The 21,050-nt window shown below is 44.9% G+C and overlaps 2 protein-coding genes across 16 annotated transcripts in view; both read right to left on the bottom strand.

Moving 5' to 3' along the window:
- The window catches only part of zc3h13 (zinc finger CCCH-type containing 13), an 82,431-nt gene extending 77,274 nt beyond the window's left edge, over nucleotides 1–5,157 (bottom strand). For 10 of the 15 annotated variants that reach the window (XM_078232235.1, XM_078232245.1, XM_078232237.1 and 7 more), the window contains exon 1: nucleotides 5,074–5,157. The gene's annotated coding sequence lies outside the window, so the exon portion shown is untranslated. The remainder of the gene's footprint in view (nucleotides 1–5,073) is intronic. The other 5 variants (XM_078232238.1, XM_078232250.1, XM_078232242.1 and 2 more) reach the window with 3 other exon arrangements.
- Nucleotides 5,158–17,522: 12,365 nt separating this feature from the next.
- LOC144506123 (carboxypeptidase B2-like) overlaps nucleotides 17,523–21,050 on the bottom strand; it is a 37,011-nt gene continuing 33,483 nt past the window's right edge. The window contains exon 10 of the mRNA XM_078231948.1: nucleotides 17,523–17,878. Within this exon, the coding sequence (XP_078088074.1) occupies nucleotides 17,694–17,878 (185 nt within the window). The 3' untranslated portion in view covers nucleotides 17,523–17,693. The remainder of the gene's footprint in view (nucleotides 17,879–21,050) is intronic.

Genomic DNA, 21,050 nt, shown 5'->3' with positions numbered 1-21,050 from the left:
TTCCCAACACTAGTCCCTCAATATGGATGACAACTCCCTTGGCAATTAATGACTCAGATATTATCAGGCCTGAAGTCAAAGCCAGGTCCACTGGATAAACATCTCTGTTGAAGACATTGTGGAGAAAGACGGTCATATGACTTAAATGATCATTTTGAAATCATTTCATGACTTTGAGAAATGAGAAAACATCGGACTGCAGTTTTACCATCAACTGGACAGAAATCCAGCATCCTGGATGAGTACGCGGTCGGTTACGACCTCTCAACTCCATGAAGCCTGCTTGATTTTAAAAGTCTCTGATCAACACCTGCCTCCCGATCTAAGCACAGAAAGCCCATTGTGCTGCAGCATCATTCATTTCCAGAATTTTCCTATTGCTATCTCCGAACTCGCCACAAAGGAAACACCCTCTGGACTTTTGACTTTTCAGATTCTGGAAATCACATGATTCACCTCAATCATATTCAATTCTGTCGTTTATATATTGTAAAATTTATTTTTTTCTATCTGTGCCAATGTGTGTGCGTGTGTAGCAGAGTGGGAAGTTGCAGACACTCCTTCCCCCAGAGTTTTCAAATGTGAAATAAAACTAACCTTCTGAATTAATCATAACGCGGGTTTGCTGCGGGTGATTGGGTCACACAAGCTGAGGGATCGGGAAAATACTTTAAAATAATTCAAAACCCCTTCTGCGTATGGACGGGTGGTAGAGGGAATTAGGTACAGTTTGCCTACCTCTCTCCTGTCTGTAGTATTAAAAAGTAATGAGTTAATTCAGGACAATCAGCACAAAAATATAATGGGCAGCCTGTACTTAATTTAATTTCTCAGGAATGTCGCAATATTGCAAAGGGAATGGAAATTATGTTGTAGATTGTCATAAAGCGTCGAACAAAATGCTACATGTAGACTAAGGCATGTATGGTTAAACGGAATATACAGATGGGTGGGAAGGGAAAATGGAGTAAATGTATGTTTTTATGTTTATTTATTAGTGTCACAAGTCAGCTTACATTAACACTGCAATGAAGTTAAGGTGAAAATCCCCAAGTCGTCACACTCCGGCACCTGTTCAGGTACACCAAAGGAGAATTTAGCATGGCCGATGAACCAAACCAGCACATCTTTCGAAATGTGGAAGGAAACCGGAGCACCCGGACAAAATCCAAGCAGACACCCCGGGCCGTTTGTTTGTGTGTGTGTGTGTGTGTGAGAACGTGCAGACTCCGCAGGGAATCAAATCCAGGTCCCTGGTGCTGTGAGGCGGCAGTGCTAACCACTGTGCCGACCTTGCAGATGTGATTAGTGGTACGTACCAAGGAACTATGTTATCATTGCTTTTGTTTCTTTTTTTTAGAAATAATCAGACACAGAGAAAAGAAGAATTAAATTGAAGCGTACTGATCTTACCAAAGTACCAGACATCCAGTTAGGGGACATTGCAAACTATAAAGATAAAGTATGCAGTTTGCAGGGCATGGAGAGGGTTGGGGACTGGGTAAACTCTCTTAACAGCATAAAACTGATAACATCTCCATCTCTCTTTTGTTCCACAGAAGTTACATTCAACTTGAAACATTAACTCAGTTTTTCTCTTTCCACAGATGCTGCCAGATCTGCTATGTTTTTTCCAGCACTGACTGTTTCTCTTTCAGATTTCCAGTATCCACAATATTTTGGTTTGATTCCGTGTCAGCAGGGTATTTAACAACGTAGCATAATTGTGGTAATGAATCCTGCCCTCATAATGCATGTGCACCAGTGTACCTTAAGTAGAAGGTGCCACACAGCCACTAACCCAGCTAGTTCTCTCTTCCTTAACCCAGGCTGTCAAACCCAACTGTTCCACAGTTGGTAGAATTTAGCAGGAACCTGGCCTGTGGAGCAAAGTGATTGCCATTAGCAGCAAAGCTACTGGGGACCAGCTTTTTTAATGTACTTTATCATTTCAAAGAGCTTAAGTTCAAAACTGGAACAAGCCATCATGATCGAGGGAAAGAACACTCTTCAAATGGCCATATGGCAACAAACTCTCAGGCCAACATTTTCCTACTATTTTGAAAATACCCTGTTAATTTTTACTGAGAGGTTGAGCTATATTCAAAAGATCAGAGGAATATAGTAAATGTAACATTCTCAGTTTACCAGCACACTGGATGGTAACCTCGTTCTGTGCAAGGTTTTGTGACTAAAAAGAAACGCAACAATTTTCTTCTTTAAAACTGCCAAAGTTACATTAAGCTTGACACCAGATTTGGAGGAAATTTTTCTGTTTCCCCAACTGGTAAGCTTCCTCAGTTCAGATGTTACCAGATCAGCTTTTGGGGGGAGTTCAAAGTCATGGCCCCTAGTGTTTCGAATTGAGTGATTCCAAGGCACACAGAAACACAAGGGGGTAGAAGTTCCTTATTGCTGGTGACACAAAACTGATGCTATCGCGTTGGCTGCCCCTCCACATCATGACTTCAAAGGAATTGAAAACTGGGCTGGGGTATACAGTAGGTGGCAGATATGCTGCTCATCATTTTACAACAAATTTCTATCCAACATGACCGCCACGGCTCAGTTTTTAAAAAATTATTTCATGAGATGTGAGGCCAGCATTTGTTGCCCATTACTAAATGCCCTTGAGAGATGGTGGTGAGCCACCTTCTTGAACCACTACAGCCTATGTGGTGTAAGTACACCCATAGCGCTGTTGGGAAGGAAGCTCCAGGATTCTGGCCCAACAACAGTGAAGGAACAGCAATATAGTTCCAAATCAAGATGATGTGTGGCTTGGAGGGAAACTTGAGGGTGGTGTTCCCATGCATCTGCTCCCCTTGTCCTTCTTGTTAGTAGAGATTGCTCAATTGGGAGGCGCTGTTGAAGGAGCCTTGGTGAGTTACTGAAGTGCACCTTGTAGATCATACACATTACTGCCACTGTACATCAGTGATGGAGCGAGTGGATGTTGAAGGTGGTGGGCTGCTTTGTCCTGGATGGTTTCCAAGGATATGAGGGTTGTTGGAGTTGCACTCATCCAGGCAAGTAGAGTGTTTTCCATCAAACTCCTGACTTGTGCTTTTTTACAACAATTGACAATGGTTCATGGTCATCATTAGACTTTTAATTTCAGATTTTTATTTAATTCAAATTTTGCCATCTGCCATAGTGGGATTTGAACCCAAGTCGCCAGAGCATTATGCTGGGTCTCTGGATTACCAGTCCAGTGACAATACCACTATGCCACAGCCCCTCCAAGTCCGTAAACTCCACAAATTTCCCATCCTCAATGTTGGGGGACCCATCATAACAGTGCAAAAGATAAAGCTGAAGCATTTGCAACTATCTTCAGCCAGAAGTGCTGAGTAGATGCTCCATTTCAGCCTCCTCTTGAGGCCCCAGTATCAGTCGCCAGTCTTCAGCCAATTCAATTCATTCCACGTAATATCAAGAAACAGTTGAAGGCACTGGATGCTGCAAAGGCTATCGGCCCTAACAATATCCTGACAATAGTCCTGAAGAGTTGTGCTCCAGAACCGGCCACGCCTCTAGCCAAGCTGTTCCAGTACAGCTACAACAGTGGCATTTACCCAATGTGGAAAATTGCCCAGGTATGTCCTGTACACAAAAAGCAGGACAAATCCAACCCAGTCACTTTCCATTCCATCAGTCTACTCTTGATCATCAAAGTGATGGAAGGAGTCATTGACAGTGCTGTCAAGCAGCACTTATTCAGAAATGTCCTGCTCACTGACACTCAGTTTGAGTTCCACCAGGGTCACTCAGCTCCTGACCTGTTTACAGCTTTGGTTCAAACATGGACAAAAGACATGAGGTGAGAGTACCTGCCCTTGACATCAAGCATTTGAAAGTCTGTGACATCAAGGAGCCCTAGAAAAACTGGAATCAGTGGGAATCGGGGGAACTCTCCACAGGTTGTTCTCATACCTAGCACAAAGGAAGATAGTTGAGGTTGTTGGAGATCAATCACCTCAGTCTCAGGACATCATTGCAGGAATTTCTCACGTTAAGTTTCCTAAGCCAAACCATCTTCAGCTGCTTCAATAACCTTCTCTCCATCACAAGGTCAGAACTGGGGATGTCCGCTGATGATTGCACAATGTTCAGCACCATTTGCGACTTCTCAGCTCCTGAATCAGTCTGCATCCATATGCAGGTTCCCCCGATCCCCACTGATTCGTTTTTCTAGGGCTCTTTGATGTCACAGTCTTTCAAGTGCTACCTTGATGTCAAGGGCAGGTATTCTCACCTCACAAGTTCAGCTCATTTGCCTGATCAGGTGGATGCCAAAGATCCCATGGCACTATTTCAAAAAAGAGCACGGGAGTTGTCCTTGTTGTCCTGTCCAATGCTTATCCCTGAATCAACATCACGAAAACAGAGTAACTGGCGACGATCACATTTGTGGGATCTTGCTGTGCACAGAATTATCTGCTGCATTTCCTTCATTACAACAGTGACCCCACTTCAAAAAACACTTAATTGCCAGTAAAGCGCTTTGAGAAAACCAGCAGCCTCGATATCTATTTGATACATGCATGTCTTTCTTTTTTCTTAAATCTTGAGGCACTTTACAGGTGTGGAAGGCCATTCAGCCCATCTTAACACATGCTTCCAATACAGCTTTCCAAGGTGGAGCTGCCCAGCAAGGTGGGTGACCCACAGGGATAATGCGATTCTTGTAAATGTGACCTTTTGAGTGTGTGTGTGGTGGTGGTGGTGGTGGGGGGAGGGGGGACAATACTTTGTACAAGAAGCACCCACCCAGATCCAGACTTTAACACGCACTAACCATGTCAAAACATGCAGCATTTTACAAAGCCAGTTAGAGAGTTGAAGCTGAAACGCTGCGCCCCCCGAGCCCTCCCCCCAATTCCCTATTGTGGGGAGCAGGGCAGAGCAGAGCGGGCCGGCCCGGGCCGCCAAGAGAGCTCCCTGCCCGCGGCGGGCCAGGAGCGCCGAGCCGAGACCCAGGCGCTCTCGCTTATCCCCCTTCTCCTTCCCGGTGAGGGCTAGCGGCCTGTGCCAGGCGGCCTCCCCGCTCAGTGTGCGTGTTGTACCCACCTGGAAAGGGCTGCAGATGCCGCTCAGGGTCCGGAGCCCGACAGCCGGGACCTCGCTGCTCCGTCACTGCGGGAGCGACACGGCAACGTCATCACCCGGCGACAGCAGAGTCAGTCAGTCTCCAGTCCCTGAGGTGACAACTTGAGCTCAGATCCACAGGAGTGACTCCAACAAGGAGCAGGGACTCTAACAAGGAGCTCTATACTATCCAACAAGGAGCTCTATACTATCCAACAAGGAGCTCTATACTATCCATCAAGGAGCTCTATACTATCCAACAAGGAGCTCTATACTATCCAACAAAGAATTCTATACTATCCAACAAAGAATTCTATACTATCCAATAAGGAGCTCTATACTATCCAACAAGGAGCTCTATACTATCCGACAAGGAGCTCTATACTGTCCAACAAGGAATTCGATACTATCCAATAAGGAGCTCTATACAATCCAACAAGGAGCTCTAAACTATCCGACAAGGAGCTCTATACTATCCGACAAGGAGCTCTATACCATCTGACAAGGAGCTCTATACTATCCGACAAGGAGCTCTATACTATCCGACAAGGAGCTCTATACTATCCAACAAGAAATTCTATACTATCCAACAAGGAGCTCTATACTATCCAACAAGGAGCTCTATACTATCCAACAAGAAATTCTATACTATCCAACAAGGAGCTCTATACTATCCAACAAGGAGCTCTATACTATCCAACAAGGAGCTCTATACTATCCAACAAGGAATTCTATACTATCCAACAAGGAGCTCTATACTATCCAACAAGGAGCTCTATACTATCAACAAGGAGCTCTATACTATCCAACAAGGAGCTCTATACTATCCAACAAGGAGCTCTATACTATCCAACAAGGAGCTCTATACTATCCAACAAGGAGCTCTATACTATCCAACTAGGAGCTCTATACTATCCAACAAGGAATTATATACTATCCAAAAAGGAGCTTTATACTATCAAACATTGTTTCAGCAAATTAATCCCCTTTAAAACAAAAACTGAAGTATGTAGCGTTCTTTCCAAAAGGTATTGATTTTCAATGAGTAAATTAACCTTCTCATGTGATTTTTTTTTTTGCAAACACAGTTGTGATAATACATTTCTTGCAGACAGTCCCTCAGCTGAAGTAATGCTAACATTACTTGTGTGAATACCAACTTGCTCCTTCATATAGTGAAAGCTACAAAGCACAATATTTTCAATCTAAAAGAACCGCTCACATGAGTGGAATGAAGGATAGACAAGTTCTCAATATATTCTATTTAAATCATACATGCAGTCTTAGAAATTCATCTTTATCCTTCCTAATATGTACACCGGGTGGTTTTAATCTTATATTATGTCGATGTTTGTATTGGACTACCTGAGTAACTACAATCACCTCATCTCAATAAAATTAATTGTGAAGCATCTTGAAATATTTCTTAAATATGATAATGTGTTACCTAAGTATAAGTATTGTTAAATTCAATGCTATCTTTTTTCAATGCAATGTTAGGAATAAACAATGTGAGAAGTACAATCTCTCCATTTCAGTACAGTCTGATCTAATGAGTAACAAGGAGATTGAAAGAGTCAATGGAGAGGTTTCAAAGAACCATTTTAAAAAGAAGTTCGGACTTCACATTTTGTCACCAGCTAATGAATTGATAATCGGTATGAACAGAGAATTCCTGAAAACTTCAAGGCAGGATGGGGAAATGATAATGATCTTAATGAAGCTCGATTGCTTAAGTTCAAGTTTATTTATTAGTATCACAAGAAGGCTTACATTAACACTGCAATGAAGTTACTGTGAAAATCCCCTAGTCGTCACCCTCAGGCGCCTGTTCGGGTACACTGAGGAAGAATTTAGCCTAGCTAATGCTAATTAGCACATCTTTCGGACTGTGGGCGGAGACCGGAGCACCCGGAGGAAACCCACACAGACGGGAAGAATGTGCAGACTCCACACAGACAGTGACCCAAGCCGTGAATCGAACCTGGGTCCTTGGCGCTGTGAGGCAGCAGTGCTAACCACTGTACCATCATGCAGCCCCAAGGCTGGGGAATAGGATTGTGTGTGAGATAATTATTCTTTCAGTATCTCATTATGTAATTTACGTCTATCGGGGGATCGTGCTGAGTCAGAAACTACTAAGAAATCTTGTTGATGATGTGGCACCTTCAATGATTAGCATCTTTATCTAAAGCTTTGGAGGTCTATGGAGAAATAAACTGCATTTCTGTTTGTCAGAAATAAAGAGGAAGGATCATAGCATTTGGAATTGAAAACCCTTGCACTTTGCGGATCCCATCCTATTGCAGCAGCACAGAGTACGTTGCATGACACAGCTTATGCTGCACTACACAGTACAGTGGGCACCTCCCACTAAATCCTACAGTTAGACCATTGTTCAAGATTATGAATGGTACACAAAAAAATGAAAAGCTCAGGAAAACTTCAAGTTGGCCTTGTAGGGGAAGGGAGGGGATTGGAAGGGATTTTCACAGTAACTTCATTGCAGTGTGAATGTAAGCCTACTTGTGACTGATAAATAAACTTTAAACTTTGTATCACTCTCATGAAGAAGGAGGAAGCTTTAAGAGTATATTCTTGGGTTTAGATGAATATTTGGAAATTTATTCAAGGAATAGATTTTTTTTGAACGTGAACTAAAACAACCTGTTCAACATCATCCTGAATGATGTGCTGGATTCAGAAGTACGGGGCATTTCTGAAAGGGTTGTAATGCTCCTTTTCACATGACCATGTGCTGTTGTTGGATTTTCCAGAGAATCAGGTGTACTTTAAGTCTAACATTGAACAATAGACTAACCAGTGCAAATGTTAGTTCACGCCTCAGGTGGGATCTTAAAATTTTTGATTAAAAGGTATAACAGATGTCCATTCCAATTATTGATTCATTTTGGAAGCTGAGAAGTTCAGATGGGTACCTATTTTAGCCGAGAGACAGTTCTTTAAATCCAAGTTGAGGCGCGAAGGGCATATTGACCATTTTCATAGTTTGTCAAGCACAACTATGTTCCAAAGTAGGTTACCATCTGGCTGTGTAAGTTATGTGTCCACCAGTTCTTGATGGTACAGAGCATCAATTCTAGTGCTTCCCTCAGCCCATAGACTGAGAGGAATATTTGTAGCAAAGAAGGGAAATAATTGTTAGGTTGCTCAGTAGGCTGGAGGAGGAATAAGCCTCTCACAAGGGAACTTGAATTTGTAACAAAGTTTGGTGCATTAGTATTGGGTATGTAGAACTGGATGTCACATTACATGATGTGGAGACGCCGGCGTTGGACTGGGGTAAACACAGTAAGAAGTTTAACAACACCAGGTTAAAGTCCAACAGGTTTATTTGGCTACCAAATAAACCTGTTGGACTTTAACCTGGTGTTGTTAAACTTCTTACTGTGTCACATTACAAACAGAGGTTCCTACCACCGTGTTGAATACCGGGGGGGGGGGGGGGGCGGGGGGCGGGGAGGGAGAGAGAGAGATTTCTGCTCCTGCTTTTAGGGAGTGAGAACAATGGAGGAGATAGAGAATCGAGGGGGAATCCCAAAATGGCTTTTACACTGCGGGATTTTCCCGTTCGATTTTGTGTGTGTGTCCCGCCAGTGACGTAATAGAAATCCTGACTTTAAAAGTTGGGATCTCAATTTGCATCTATTTAACGATGCATATCAGGACTTTATGTCCGATACTTCCCCCAATTGTCCATTCACGTCAGGGTGAGTGCAGGCCAATGTGAATCATGACAGGTCCCCCACGGCCAGCAGCTGCTGGACAGAACCTACTGCAGTACCAGCCCCCAGATGGGAGAGAGTCACACCCGGGCAGTACCCTGGCACTGCTAGCGGGCAGCACCGGGGGGGCTCCATGGAGGTGGTGCTGGCGAGATTCGTTGGTACAGAGCACTGGGGAGGGTCTTTGATGTGGGGAGAAGAGTTCTGTGATGGGAGTGGGAGGGGTTCCATGGTGGGTGCAATTTCCCTATTTCACTACATCAGGGTGTCCTTTTCAAAGGACGCCCCGATCTTTTCAAAGCTGAAATTGATGGTGAGGTGGCCTCACTTGAGCTTTGACAAAGGGTCATCAGCTCTTTTCTCTCCTTACAGATGCCGCCAGACCTGCTGAGATTTCCCACCATTTTCTCTTTTGGTTTCAGATTCCAGCATCCGCAGTAATTTGCTTTTATCACTCAAAGCCCGACCTGCCAGCGTGATGTCGTGGGACCTGCCCCTTGGATTTTTTTTTTGTCAAAGAGTTTAAAAATATGGTGGGAAAAGTTGACAAAAAGAATTGACAAAAAATTGGTAAATTCCATCCTGGGCATGAGAACAGGCAGCAATATATCCTGGATTCTGTTGTCTTAATGGAGTTGGGCAAATCAAGCAGTTGCTGTAACTCTGGGTTTCCACCAGTTGATGCTATCTCTCAACAAAGGGCAACAGTACTGTAGTGACAGATATAGTGGTAGTGAGCCATATACCTCAGGAGGAACTCCTGGCATTTGCTAGCTGCTTAATGAGATCTCAAGCCCATAAGTGACAATTATTTAATGCCCAGTGAGTGAATATCCTACATTTTTGGGAGTGGGGTAAAGTTCTTTGTGATCAGGTTTAGCCTAAAATAACAGATAGGGATGGAAATCTATCTCTCTGTTGCTAAATGGAGATCTGATACTTCACGAGTCGGGTCTGCATCAGCCAGCGTGCCTACCTAATAGAATCTGGGCTTATCAGCTGTTGGGGGAAATGGGCTATGTATTGGTTAGAGGATGCAACTGAAAATTTTCCCACTCAGCTCTGGATAACCCAAGCAATGTCTTGTGGAGTAATTCCAACTGGGGAAAAAATTGTGAAGCTTTCCACTAATTTATTGTAATTTCACAGTTTTAGCTGGTTGAACTTCATTGTTGCTGAAAAAAAAGAGACATGTCAAAGCTTTTTGTATCTGGACACTTCACAAAAATATAAGGGGTAAACAACAATTTCCACAACATGAGAAGAGTGTGCTGATTGTTTGGAAAGTGCTCTCTGATTGGTAGAGGTGTTGCCATGGAGAATACACCAGTTCATAGAATCCCTACAGTGCAGAAGAGGCCATTCGGCCCATCGAGTCTGCATTGGCTCTCTTTCAGAGCATCTTTACCCAAGCCCTCTCCCCGTCCTGATCCCATAACTCCACACGTTTCCCATGGCTAATCTATCTACCCTACACACTTGGGACACTAAGGTGCAACATAGCATGGCCAGTCCACATAACCTGCACGTTTTTGGACTGTGGGAAGAAACCGGAGAACCCGGAAGAAACCCGCGCAGACACGGGGAGAACGTGCAAACTCCACACAGACAGTGACCCGAGGCTGGAATTGAACCCGGGTCCCTGGCGCTGTGAGGCAGCAGTGCTAACCACCGTGCTGGGGACTGACAACTTCCCATCATTGTTTAAATTTGACCAGGCAGCTTGACCCTGATTGGTCAAGGCATTGCCTTGGGGAATGAATTAACAAATGATTAACTTTCAGTAATACATCCACATGTGCAGTGTGATTTTGAGCCGTGTTAGCGGTCAGTGAAAATGCTGACTCCAGGCGGCAAGTTTGACAAGAATCAGAAAACGGTGAGATTGTGATTTCTGATTTTGAAGCCCCCTTGTTGGCAGCGTAATGAGAAATCGGCTGCGGGAGGCGGAGATCTTATTTTAAGTCAGTATCATACCATTAGCGAGCGCTTCCTCTGGGACTGGGACTCCGCCCCTCCCTGAATATTCATCAGCCGCCAGCGTGATGTCATGCCAGCACAATTTGCAACAGCCGTATAAAAACGAGAACCTGTCGACCTCGCCTCTAAAGGGGATATTGGAGGTTAGCACTCAGGTCACCATTACCTTCAGGGTGCCAGTCACAGAGGGGTCAGCACTAAGGACATGGGGGATCCAGATAGGTTCAACTCGGGACCAGCAGGGGGAGTTTCAGTATCGACATCTTGGGGGAAGGGCTCACTTGTAGACCTTAATGGCCCTTTATGTCTAGGCACCTCTAAGTTTAAAGGGGTCTGGCAGCACCTCCCGTGTTCTCCTCGCTGGGCTTGTGGCGATATAGCCGTTGAGCAATTACCCTTCCAGAGTGGCAGCTGGAAAGTGGATGGGAGGAGGTGAATCCAGAGGGTCAGCACTGGGAGCGACCGCGAGGTTCTTGGGTGGGGTCCAGTGAGAGGCCAGGCTTCATAGGCAGTGTTGGGGATTCTGACAAGGGATGATTCCCTGCCTCATGAGGCCTGGGGGTAGGACAACTGCTGTGAAAATGAACACCAGCATCCCCCACGATGATGGCATTTCTGTAACTGCCTCAGTACTCAATGCCGACAACTGCCAGTTTCCAGATGCAATTTTACAACTCATCCGCTTCATCCTGGACCACAATATCTTCACCTTCAACAATCAGTTCTTCATCCAGACACACGGAACAGCCATAGGGACCAAATTCGCACCTCAATATGCCAACATCTTCATGCACAGGTTCGAACAAGACTTCTTCGCCGCACAGGACCTTCAACCGATGCTATACACTAGATACATCGATGACATTTTCTTCCTTTGGACTCATGGCGAACAATCACTGAAACAACTATATGATGACATCAACAAGTTCCATCCCACCATCAGACTCACCATGGACTACTCTCCGGAATCGGTTGCATTCTTGGACACACGCATCTCCATTAAGGATGGTCACCTCAGCACCTCACTGTACCGCAAGCCCACGGATAACCTCACGATGCTCCACTTCTCCAGCTTCCACCCTAAACACGTTAAAGAAGCCATTCCCTACGGACAAGCCCTCCGTATACACAAGATCTGCTCGGGTGAGGAGGATCGCAACAGACACCTCCAGACGCTGAAAGATGCCCTCATAACCCTCATAAGAACAGGATATGGCGCTCGACTCATCGATCAACAGTTCCGACGCGCCACAGCGAAAAACCGCATCGACCTCCTCAGAAGACAAACACGGGACACTGTGGACAGAGTACCCTTCGTCGTCCAATACTTCCCCGGAGTGGAGAAGCTACGACATCTCCTCCAGAGCCTTCAACATGTCATTGATGAAGACGAACATCTCGCCAAGGCCATCCCCACACCCCCACTTCTTGCCTTCAAACAACCGCACAACCTCAAACAGACCATTGTCCGCAGCAAACTACCCAGCCTTCAGGAGAACAGTGACCATGACACCACACAACCCTGCCACAGCAACAGCTGCAAGACGTGCCGGATCATCGACACGGATGCCATCATCTCACGTGAGAACACCATCCACCAGGTACACGGTACATACTCTTGCAACTCGGCCAACGTTGTCTACCTGATACGCTACAGGAAAGGATGTCCCGAGGCATGGTACATTGGGGAAACCATGCAGACGCTACGACAACGGATGAATGAACACCGCTCGACAATCACCAGGCAAGACTGTTCTCTTCCTGTTGGGGAGCACTTCAGTGGTCACGGGCATTCGGCCTCTGATATTCGGGTAAGCGTTCTCCAAGGCGGCCTTTACAACGCATGACAGCGCAGAGTCGCTGAGCAGAAACTGATAGCCAGGTTCCGCACACATGAGGACGGCCTCAACCGGGATCTTGGGTTCATGTCACACTATCTGTAACTCCCACAACTTGCCTGGACTTGCAAAGTCTCACTGGCTATCCTGTCTGGAGACAATACACATCTCTTTAACCTGTGCTAATGCTCCCTCCACTCACATTGTCTGTACCTTTAAAACTTGATTCGCTGTAAAGACTCGCATTCCAATCATTATTCATTATTCTGTAAATTGAGTTTGTGTCTGTTTGTTGTGTATGAGCAGATCTCCCACTCACCTGACGAAGGAGCAGCGCTCTGAAAGCTAGTGGCATTTGCTACCAAATAAACCTGTTGGACTTTAACCTGGTGTTGTTAGACTCCTTACTGTGAAAATGAACCCCATACTTGAGCAGCATTGTGAGGCCAGCGGGGATGAGCTGTCTGGAAGTTCAAGGCCACTGGTTATAGAGATATGACTGTCGGGATGGCTGGCTGTTCCGGATGGATAGCTCATTACACCCACGGCCTTTGTAAGCTGGGGGAATGTGGGCGCCCTATAAGGATGATGTTGACCTGTTAATTGCAGTCTTTGCACAAATCAGGTGTGGCTCACCTGCCACATGAGGAAGGCAGTTGCTTGATCAGCTCCCTGACTTGTCCTTGATGAGTCTATTGTACCACTTAAATCAGCACTGCAATACGTGAGTGTGCCACTGATCGCCCAATTTTTAACCCTTTGCAAATATTGCCCCTCAAGCACTGAACTCCAATGCTCATTGTCAAACACCATAAGAGAAATTACACAAATGTGGACCCCAATGCAAGGCGTTATGGTGAAGTCTCTCATCACTCACCCTGTCCAAGGCGAATACAGGGGTCGTCTTTTAGGTCCCCCATGAGGTTAGAAAACTGGCCCATTTAATGCACTCAACTGTTCTAAAACCTTATGCTTCGGGGAGGGCAAGGGACGACTGAGATTCTCAAGGGTTAGAGCACTTCATTCAGGTGGAGTTGAGAGGGACTAAGTGGTGAAGTGGAGGGAAAGAGGCTTAGTGGAAATCATCATCGCTCCCTTTAATGTTCTCTTCCTTTCAGTTTATGATTCTGGAGAATCTGTCCAGTTGCAATCAGCTAGCAGTTGTGACATTGATGTGCTGCTGCAAACAGTCAGGAACAGCATCCTGCAGAGAAGGGCAAGGCTGGGCCCGTTGCTCCTCATAGGAAACATTACTGGCAAAGCGTATTCCAATGTCAAACTTCCTCCCTCCAGATGTCAGAGGAGAAGACTGCATCTGTCCTGGGGGATGGTGGATCACCTGTGACATGACAGAACCATGTTGGGGATCCGTGAGAGACAGAGATCACATTGGAGGTATGAAGGATGTGTGAAGGGGTGCAGCAGGTGACATGAGGTCTGTCTGCATGATGAGAGTCATTCACCTACTTGTGGCACTGTTGCCCCATCCTCTCCTGCAGTGAGCTGGCACTATCATGGCCACTGCCTTCCAGGCAGAGGTGATGACCTTGGCTGATGAACGTCTGCGAGATCACTGGTAGAGGAAGTTACACCTCTGCTCCACACCATCCAGGAGTTTGGTAAAGGGTCCCTCCAAAAGTCTTGATGCCTGGCAGCCAACCCCTGCCTCGACTTGGAAAAAGTTCTGAGGAGATGTTTCAAAGAAGCGCCCCACTGATTGAAGAGATTAAGGTTTCCCGGGGTGAGCAAATCAGAGGCAAGCCGTCACAGTGCAGCGCAATTCACGTGGGAAAAAAATGTTGTTAAAAAGGCTCAATATTTGGTGACATTTCCCACCTGCAGGATTCTCACAGGTTTCCTCACCGGAGCTGACATTGAAAAATCATGGGAAAATTCCACCCATAGATGGAAATACATGATCCTTCACTTTTCCTAACTTCCTCCTAACTTCTGTGGATCCATAAATGGCAAGAGAGTGAGTCCTTTATATCAAACCATTTATCTGTGTGGATTTTGCAGTTATTTGGAGATATTGAAGTGTGGATTGACTGAGATAGAAAGAACAAAAATATTAAATGACCCTATGCTTCTATCTATCTTGAAAACATATGCACAAAAGAAGAGCCAAACAAAAATTGACTCCGGCATTAGGATCCTTTACAGAATCAAGACTTTCCCATTTTCTCCTGTGGGATGTGCATCTGCCTACAAGGGCCCTTCATATAATGTTTAGAGCACAGAAGGAGGCCATTTGACTTGTCAAATCCACTCCGGCTCTCAGTCCCACTCCCCTACCTTTTCGCCATAACCCCGCAATGTTTTTGTCTTCAGGTGATTATCCAGTTCTCTTTTGAAAGCAAAAATCGAATCTGTTTGCACCAAGGTTCAGGTGCTGCATTACAGATCTTAACCATTCACTGCATCTAAAAAAAAAATCCTCAAATCGCCATTGGTTCCTTTGCAAAGTACTTTAAATCTGTGTCCTCTGGTTCTCGACCCCTTCACTAAGGGTCCAGTTTCTATCTATCCACTCTGTCCAGACCCCTCATGATTTTGAATACCTCTATCAAATCTCCTGTCAACTCTCTTTTCTCTAAGGAGAACAGCCCCACCTTCCTCAATTTATTCTCATAACTAAAATGGTGTGCCCCAGAACTATTATTGTAAATTCTTAACTGCACCCTCTCTGGAGAGGGTGCAGAGGAGCTTCACCAGGGTGTTGCCTGGGATGGAGCATTTGAGCTATGGAAAGAGGTTGGATAGGCTGAGTTGTTTTCTTTAGAGCAGAGAAAGCTGAGGGGAGACCTATTGAGATGTCTAAGATTATGAGGGGTATGGACAGGAAGGATAGGAAGGAGCAGTTCCCCTTAGCTGAAAGGTCACTAATGAGGGGCTATAATTTTAAGGTGAGGGGCAGGAAGTTTAGAGGGGATTGAGGGGCAGTTGGACTCAGGAATACACTGTCTGGGAGGGTAGTAGAGGTGGGAAACTTCACATTAAAAAAAATATGTGAATGAGTACTTGGAATGTCATAACATTCAAGGCAATGGGCCAAATTCTGCAAAGTGGGATTCGTGTAGATTTGTTTCAGTGTTGTTGGTGCAGACTCGATGGGCTGAAGGGCCTGTTCTGTATTGTATGACTCTAAAGCCTTCACATTCATCCTGAAGTGTGGTGCCCAAAAATGGATAGGGTGCTCCAGTTGAGGTTGAACGAGTGTTTTATAAAGGTTCATCATACTGTCTTGATTTGTAAAACCCAGGATCCTATATGCTTTTTAACCACTTTCAGAGGCTGCTGGGCCACATTCAGTGATTTGTGCACCCGTATCCCCAGGTCTTTCTGTTCCTGTACCACCTTTAGAATTATAGCCTTTTGTTTATATTGCCTTTCTTTGTTCTTCATAACAAAGAATATCATTTCACATCATTTGCATTAAATTTAATCTGGTCGCGTCGGTCAGATGGGATTCACCCACCTGAAGTATGCTAATGAGCTCATTTCAGGGAACCAGTAAACCAGCCCCGCTATTAGAGATCGGGGTGTCCTTAAAAAAGGGCCCCCTCCCCCCCATTGGTGGCACGGTGGCACAGTGATTTGATTTGATTTATTATATGTATTAGCATACAGTGAAAAGTATTGTTTTTTGCGCGCTATACAGACAAAGCATACCGTTCATAGAGAAAGAAACGAGAGAGTGCAGAATGTAGTGTTACAGTCATAGCTAGGGTGTAGGGAAAGATCAACTTAATGCAAGGCAAGTCCATTCAAAAGTCTGACAGCAGCAAGGAAGAAGCTGTTCTTGAGTCGGTTGGTACGCGATCTCAGACTTTTGTATCTTTTACCCGACAGAAGAAGGTGGAAGAGAGAGTGCCCAGGGTGCGTGGGGTCCTTAATTATGCTGGCTGCTTTGCCGAGGCAGTGGGAAGTGTAGACAGAGTCAATGGATGGGAGGCTGGTTTGCGTGATGGATTGGGCTACATTCACGACCTTTTGTAGTTCCTCGCGATCTTGGGCAGAGCCAAGTGGTTCGCACTGCTGTCTCACGGCATCAGGGACCCAGGTTCAATTCCCGGCTTGGGTCACTGTCTGTGCGGAGTTCCTACATTCTCCCCGCGTCTGCATGGGTTTCCTCCGGGTGCTCCGGCTTCCTCCCACTGTCCGAAATACGTGCTGGTTAAATGAATTGGCCGTGTTAAATTCTCCCTCAGTGTACCCGAACAGGTACCGGAGTGTGGCAATTAGGGGGTTTTCACAGTAACTTCATTACAGTGTTAATGTAAGCCTACTTGTGACACTAATAAATAAACTTTTAAATAAATGAAATGGTGCCTCCCCACCGACCAAGAGAGCAGCACCAACCCCTCACCAAAGAGGGGCATCCTCTCCCCTCACCCACAAAGACTGGGTACCCCCCCCCCCCCCACCACCCCCCACATCATACAGGTATGAGGGTGCCCTAATCCAACCTCCATGGGTTTGATGTTATTAGTTTCTCCCATACGTGAACTGGTGTCCCTTGTGGTCAGGAGTTTACTTTTGTTGCTTATTATCTGGATATAAACTGGCCTAAAGGGGATATATGTGTGGGCCCTCGCTCTTGTTGCGCGAATTGAATATCTTGATCCATGTACACTTTAAAGAGCATATTTCCAACCTTCAGAAAGATGTACTGCCAAATGCTTCAATTAACAAAGGTCAGAAATGAATCATTAAACTGCTTTATTTTACAGTTAGTAAATGGGCATATTAAATAACATTTAGAGTAAACCTCAACCTATTTCAACTTAATTTTAGTTCCTCCTTGATAATGAAGGAATTAATAGAAAATGCGCACGTTGTTCCAACTAGCTGTCTCAGGTCCTTAACTTTCGCACTGCATTGTATATGTTGCTTGATGCAAAAACAACTTTGAATTATCAGATGTAGACTGAGCTATGCTGCCAAAATGGTAAGAAGGTATTATGCGTAAGAACATCAGAGAGTAGTTGTAACTAAACATTTCTACTGGTACTCTCTTGAGCAGAGATGAGTGTGTTCAAATGCGTTGGGTGATATGGCGTAGAATTTCGCTTACAGCAGCCATAGCTTCTTCACAAGTTGGTTTTATTAAGTGAGCTGGAAGTAAAAAGCCAAATGTCCCAGTATCACGAAGTTCAAAGGTAAATGAGTATTTGATGCCCAAGTCATAAGCCCAGTCATCTGAACATCCACTAGATAAATCTGTAACAATGATGAGAAAGAGACTTTAGGAATCCACATTGATTTGCTAGCCATCATTTCTTAAGAACTGCCCCCAAAGGAGAGGATCGTCTAACGAGTCAATAACTTCATCCAGTGAGTAACTGAGCCATACAGATTCTAGATTCAATTTTCTGGTCTGGGTTGATTTGAGCAAACTCAGCTACTCCACCTGTGGTGATTGAGAGATGGCAAGGTTGGCTTTTCCCAGCTCCTCCTTGCTGCTCAATGACCTCTAATGGAAATGCAAATGTGTGGACATCAGGTGAATATTTAGCTTCTCTGTGACTCCGAATTCCATGATTTTTAACAGGCACGGCATGTCTCTAATAAACATAATTGAAATTTTTGAGGAACTAACTAAATTAACATATAGGCAAATGACCACGGATTTTTTTCAATTCTTTCATGGAATGTAGATGTTGCTGGCAAGGCCAGCATTTGTTGCTGATCCCTCATTCCCCTCAACCTGAATGGCACTTTTTTAAAGAGTCAACTACATTGCTGTGAATCTGGAGTCACATATAGGCCAGACCAGGTAAGGACAGGAGATTTCCTACCCTAGAGGACATTAGTGAATCAGATGGTTTTTACAACAATCAACTAGTTCCATACTTATCACTTTTAATTCCAGATTTTTATTGAATTCAAATTTCAATATCTGTCATGGTGAGATTCGAATCTGGGTCCCCAGAGCAGACCCCAGGTTTCTAGATTACTAGTCCAGTGACAATACCATTATGCCACCGTCTCCCCGATATGGTTTATATGGGTTTCCAGAGGCATTCAATAAAGTTACACATTAACAACTAAAATTAAGTCTCATGGAGTTAAATGCAAAATATTGAGCAAGTTAGGAGATTGGTTAGGCGATAGAAGACATATAGAGTAGGGATAATTACATGTACTCATATTGGAAGTAAGTAACTAGTGATGACCCACAAGGATCTGTGCTGGGGCCTCAGTTACTCACTACATTTATTAATGACTTGAATACATGGCTCTTTATTATGTTATATCAGTTTGTCAATGACACTAAGATTGATAGTATAGTAAGTAGTGTAGATGAAAGCTTAAAACTACAAAGAGACATGGTAGATGCCATGAATGGGCAAAATTATGGCAGACAGATTTCAAAATCATAGATACCCTACAGTGCAGAAAGAGGCCATTTGGCCCATCGAGCCTGCACCGACCACAATCCCACCCAGGCCCTACCCCCATATCCCAACATATTTACCCACTAATCCCTCTAACCTACACATCTTAGGACACTAAGGGGCAATTTTTAGCATGGCCAATCAACCTAACCCGCACATCTTTGGACTGTGGGAGGAAACCGGCGCACCCGGAGGAAACCCACGCAGACATGAGGAGAATGTGCAAACTCCATACAGACAATGACCCAAGCCGGGAATCGAACCCAGGTCCCTGGAGCTGTGAAGCAGCAGTGCTAACCAATGAGCTACCGTGCCGCATGGATAAGTATGAGGTCATTCATTTTGAACCAAACAGGATAAAACAGAGTATTTTTTAAATGATGGAAAGCTGATGAAAGCAGAGGCCCCAAGAGATTTAGGGATCCATGTACACAGATTATTACATTTAAGGATTTTGTCCAAAGAAGTCCAAAGATGTGCAAGTTAGGTGCATTGGCCATGCTAAATTGCCTTTTAGTGTACCAAGATGTGTAGGTTAGGAGAATTAGTAGGCTAAATATATGGGGTTACGGGAATAGGGAATGGGTAAGATTCACTGTCAGAGAGTTGGTGCAGACTTGATGGGCCGAATGGCCTCCTCCTGCACTGTAGGGATTCTATGATTCTATACTATATTTTCATCAAGGGGCTAATGTTAAGCTAGAGGACTAGAATATAAAGGAGAGGATGTTTTGTTATAACTATACAAAGCCCCTCGTTTACCACACCTTTGATTTGATTTATTATTGTCAGGTTTATTCGGATACAGTGAAAAGTATTGTTTCTTTTGCACTATACAAGCTTTGAACACACTTAATGACCCAACCTCTACAGCTCTCTGTGGTAAAGAATTCCACAGATTCACTTCCTCCTCATCTCCAATTTAAATGAGCGACCCCTTACTCTGAGATTATTGTCACTGACCGTACAGTTAAGTGTAACAATATCAACAGTAGCTTGCATTTAGATGGCATCTTTAGCACAGCAAAACATCTCAAAGTGCTTTGGAGGAACGTTATCAAACTAAATTTCACACCGAGGCAGACAGGATATTCTGATAAATGGCAACAGCTTGGACAAAGAGATAAGTTTTAATATAGAAATGTAGAAAATAGGAGCAGGAGAAGGCCATTTGGCCCTTCAAGCCTATTCCGCCATTCATTATGATCATGGCTGACCATCCGACTCAGTAGCCTGATTCAGCCTACCCCTCATATCCTTTGATCCCCTTCACTCCAGCGGAGCACCTTAAAGGAGGGAAGAGAGATATGGAAGCATGGCCATGAATGGTGGAATGATGGAAATGGGGGGTGCACAAAAGGCCTGAGATGGAACAGCGCAGAGATCTTTGAAGGCTTGTGGGGCTGGAGTCAATGACAGAGATGGGAAGGGGTGAGACCATGGGAAAAAATTCTAAACAAGGATGAGAATCTTAAACCTGAGGCATTCCTGGACTGGCAACCCATGTAGGTCACTGAAAGACAGTGTTGGTGGTTGAATGGGACTTGATGTGAATTAAGATCTAAGCAGCAGAGTTTTAGATGAGCTGGCTCAAGTGAGACAAATGGCGTGTTATCCATTGGCTGTGCACATTATGCAGCACTTGGAAGAAAAATATCTGGAAGTGTGGCACATGCTATCATGCCAACAGGGCAGGGCTTGGCTGGAAAAAGCCAGCAATATTGAGATTCCTGAGCTCAAGGCACCCTTTCTAAATGGCACCCTAATTTCCAATTTTAGAAAAAAGACAAACCACCCCCCTCCACCACACACACAGAGACCCCCCCCCCCCCCCCCGCAACATACACACGGCAAACCCACAGTCCCCACCCCCGCTCCACCGACAAGGGCATCACCCCTCCCCATGGACAACGGGCCCCCCTCCCCATGGACAAGGCCCCTGCCCCAAGCTCAGACAAGGTCCCCTCCCACTCCCCCATGAATAGAAAGGCCCC

Source organism: Mustelus asterias, chromosome 17 (genome assembly GCF_964213995.1).
Source record: "Mustelus asterias chromosome 17, sMusAst1.hap1.1, whole genome shotgun sequence".
NCBI lineage: Eukaryota > Metazoa > Chordata > Chondrichthyes > Carcharhiniformes > Triakidae > Mustelus > Mustelus asterias.
Note: the sequence above shows the minus strand (reverse complement) of the source record. Positions and strands in the feature narration are given on the sequence as shown.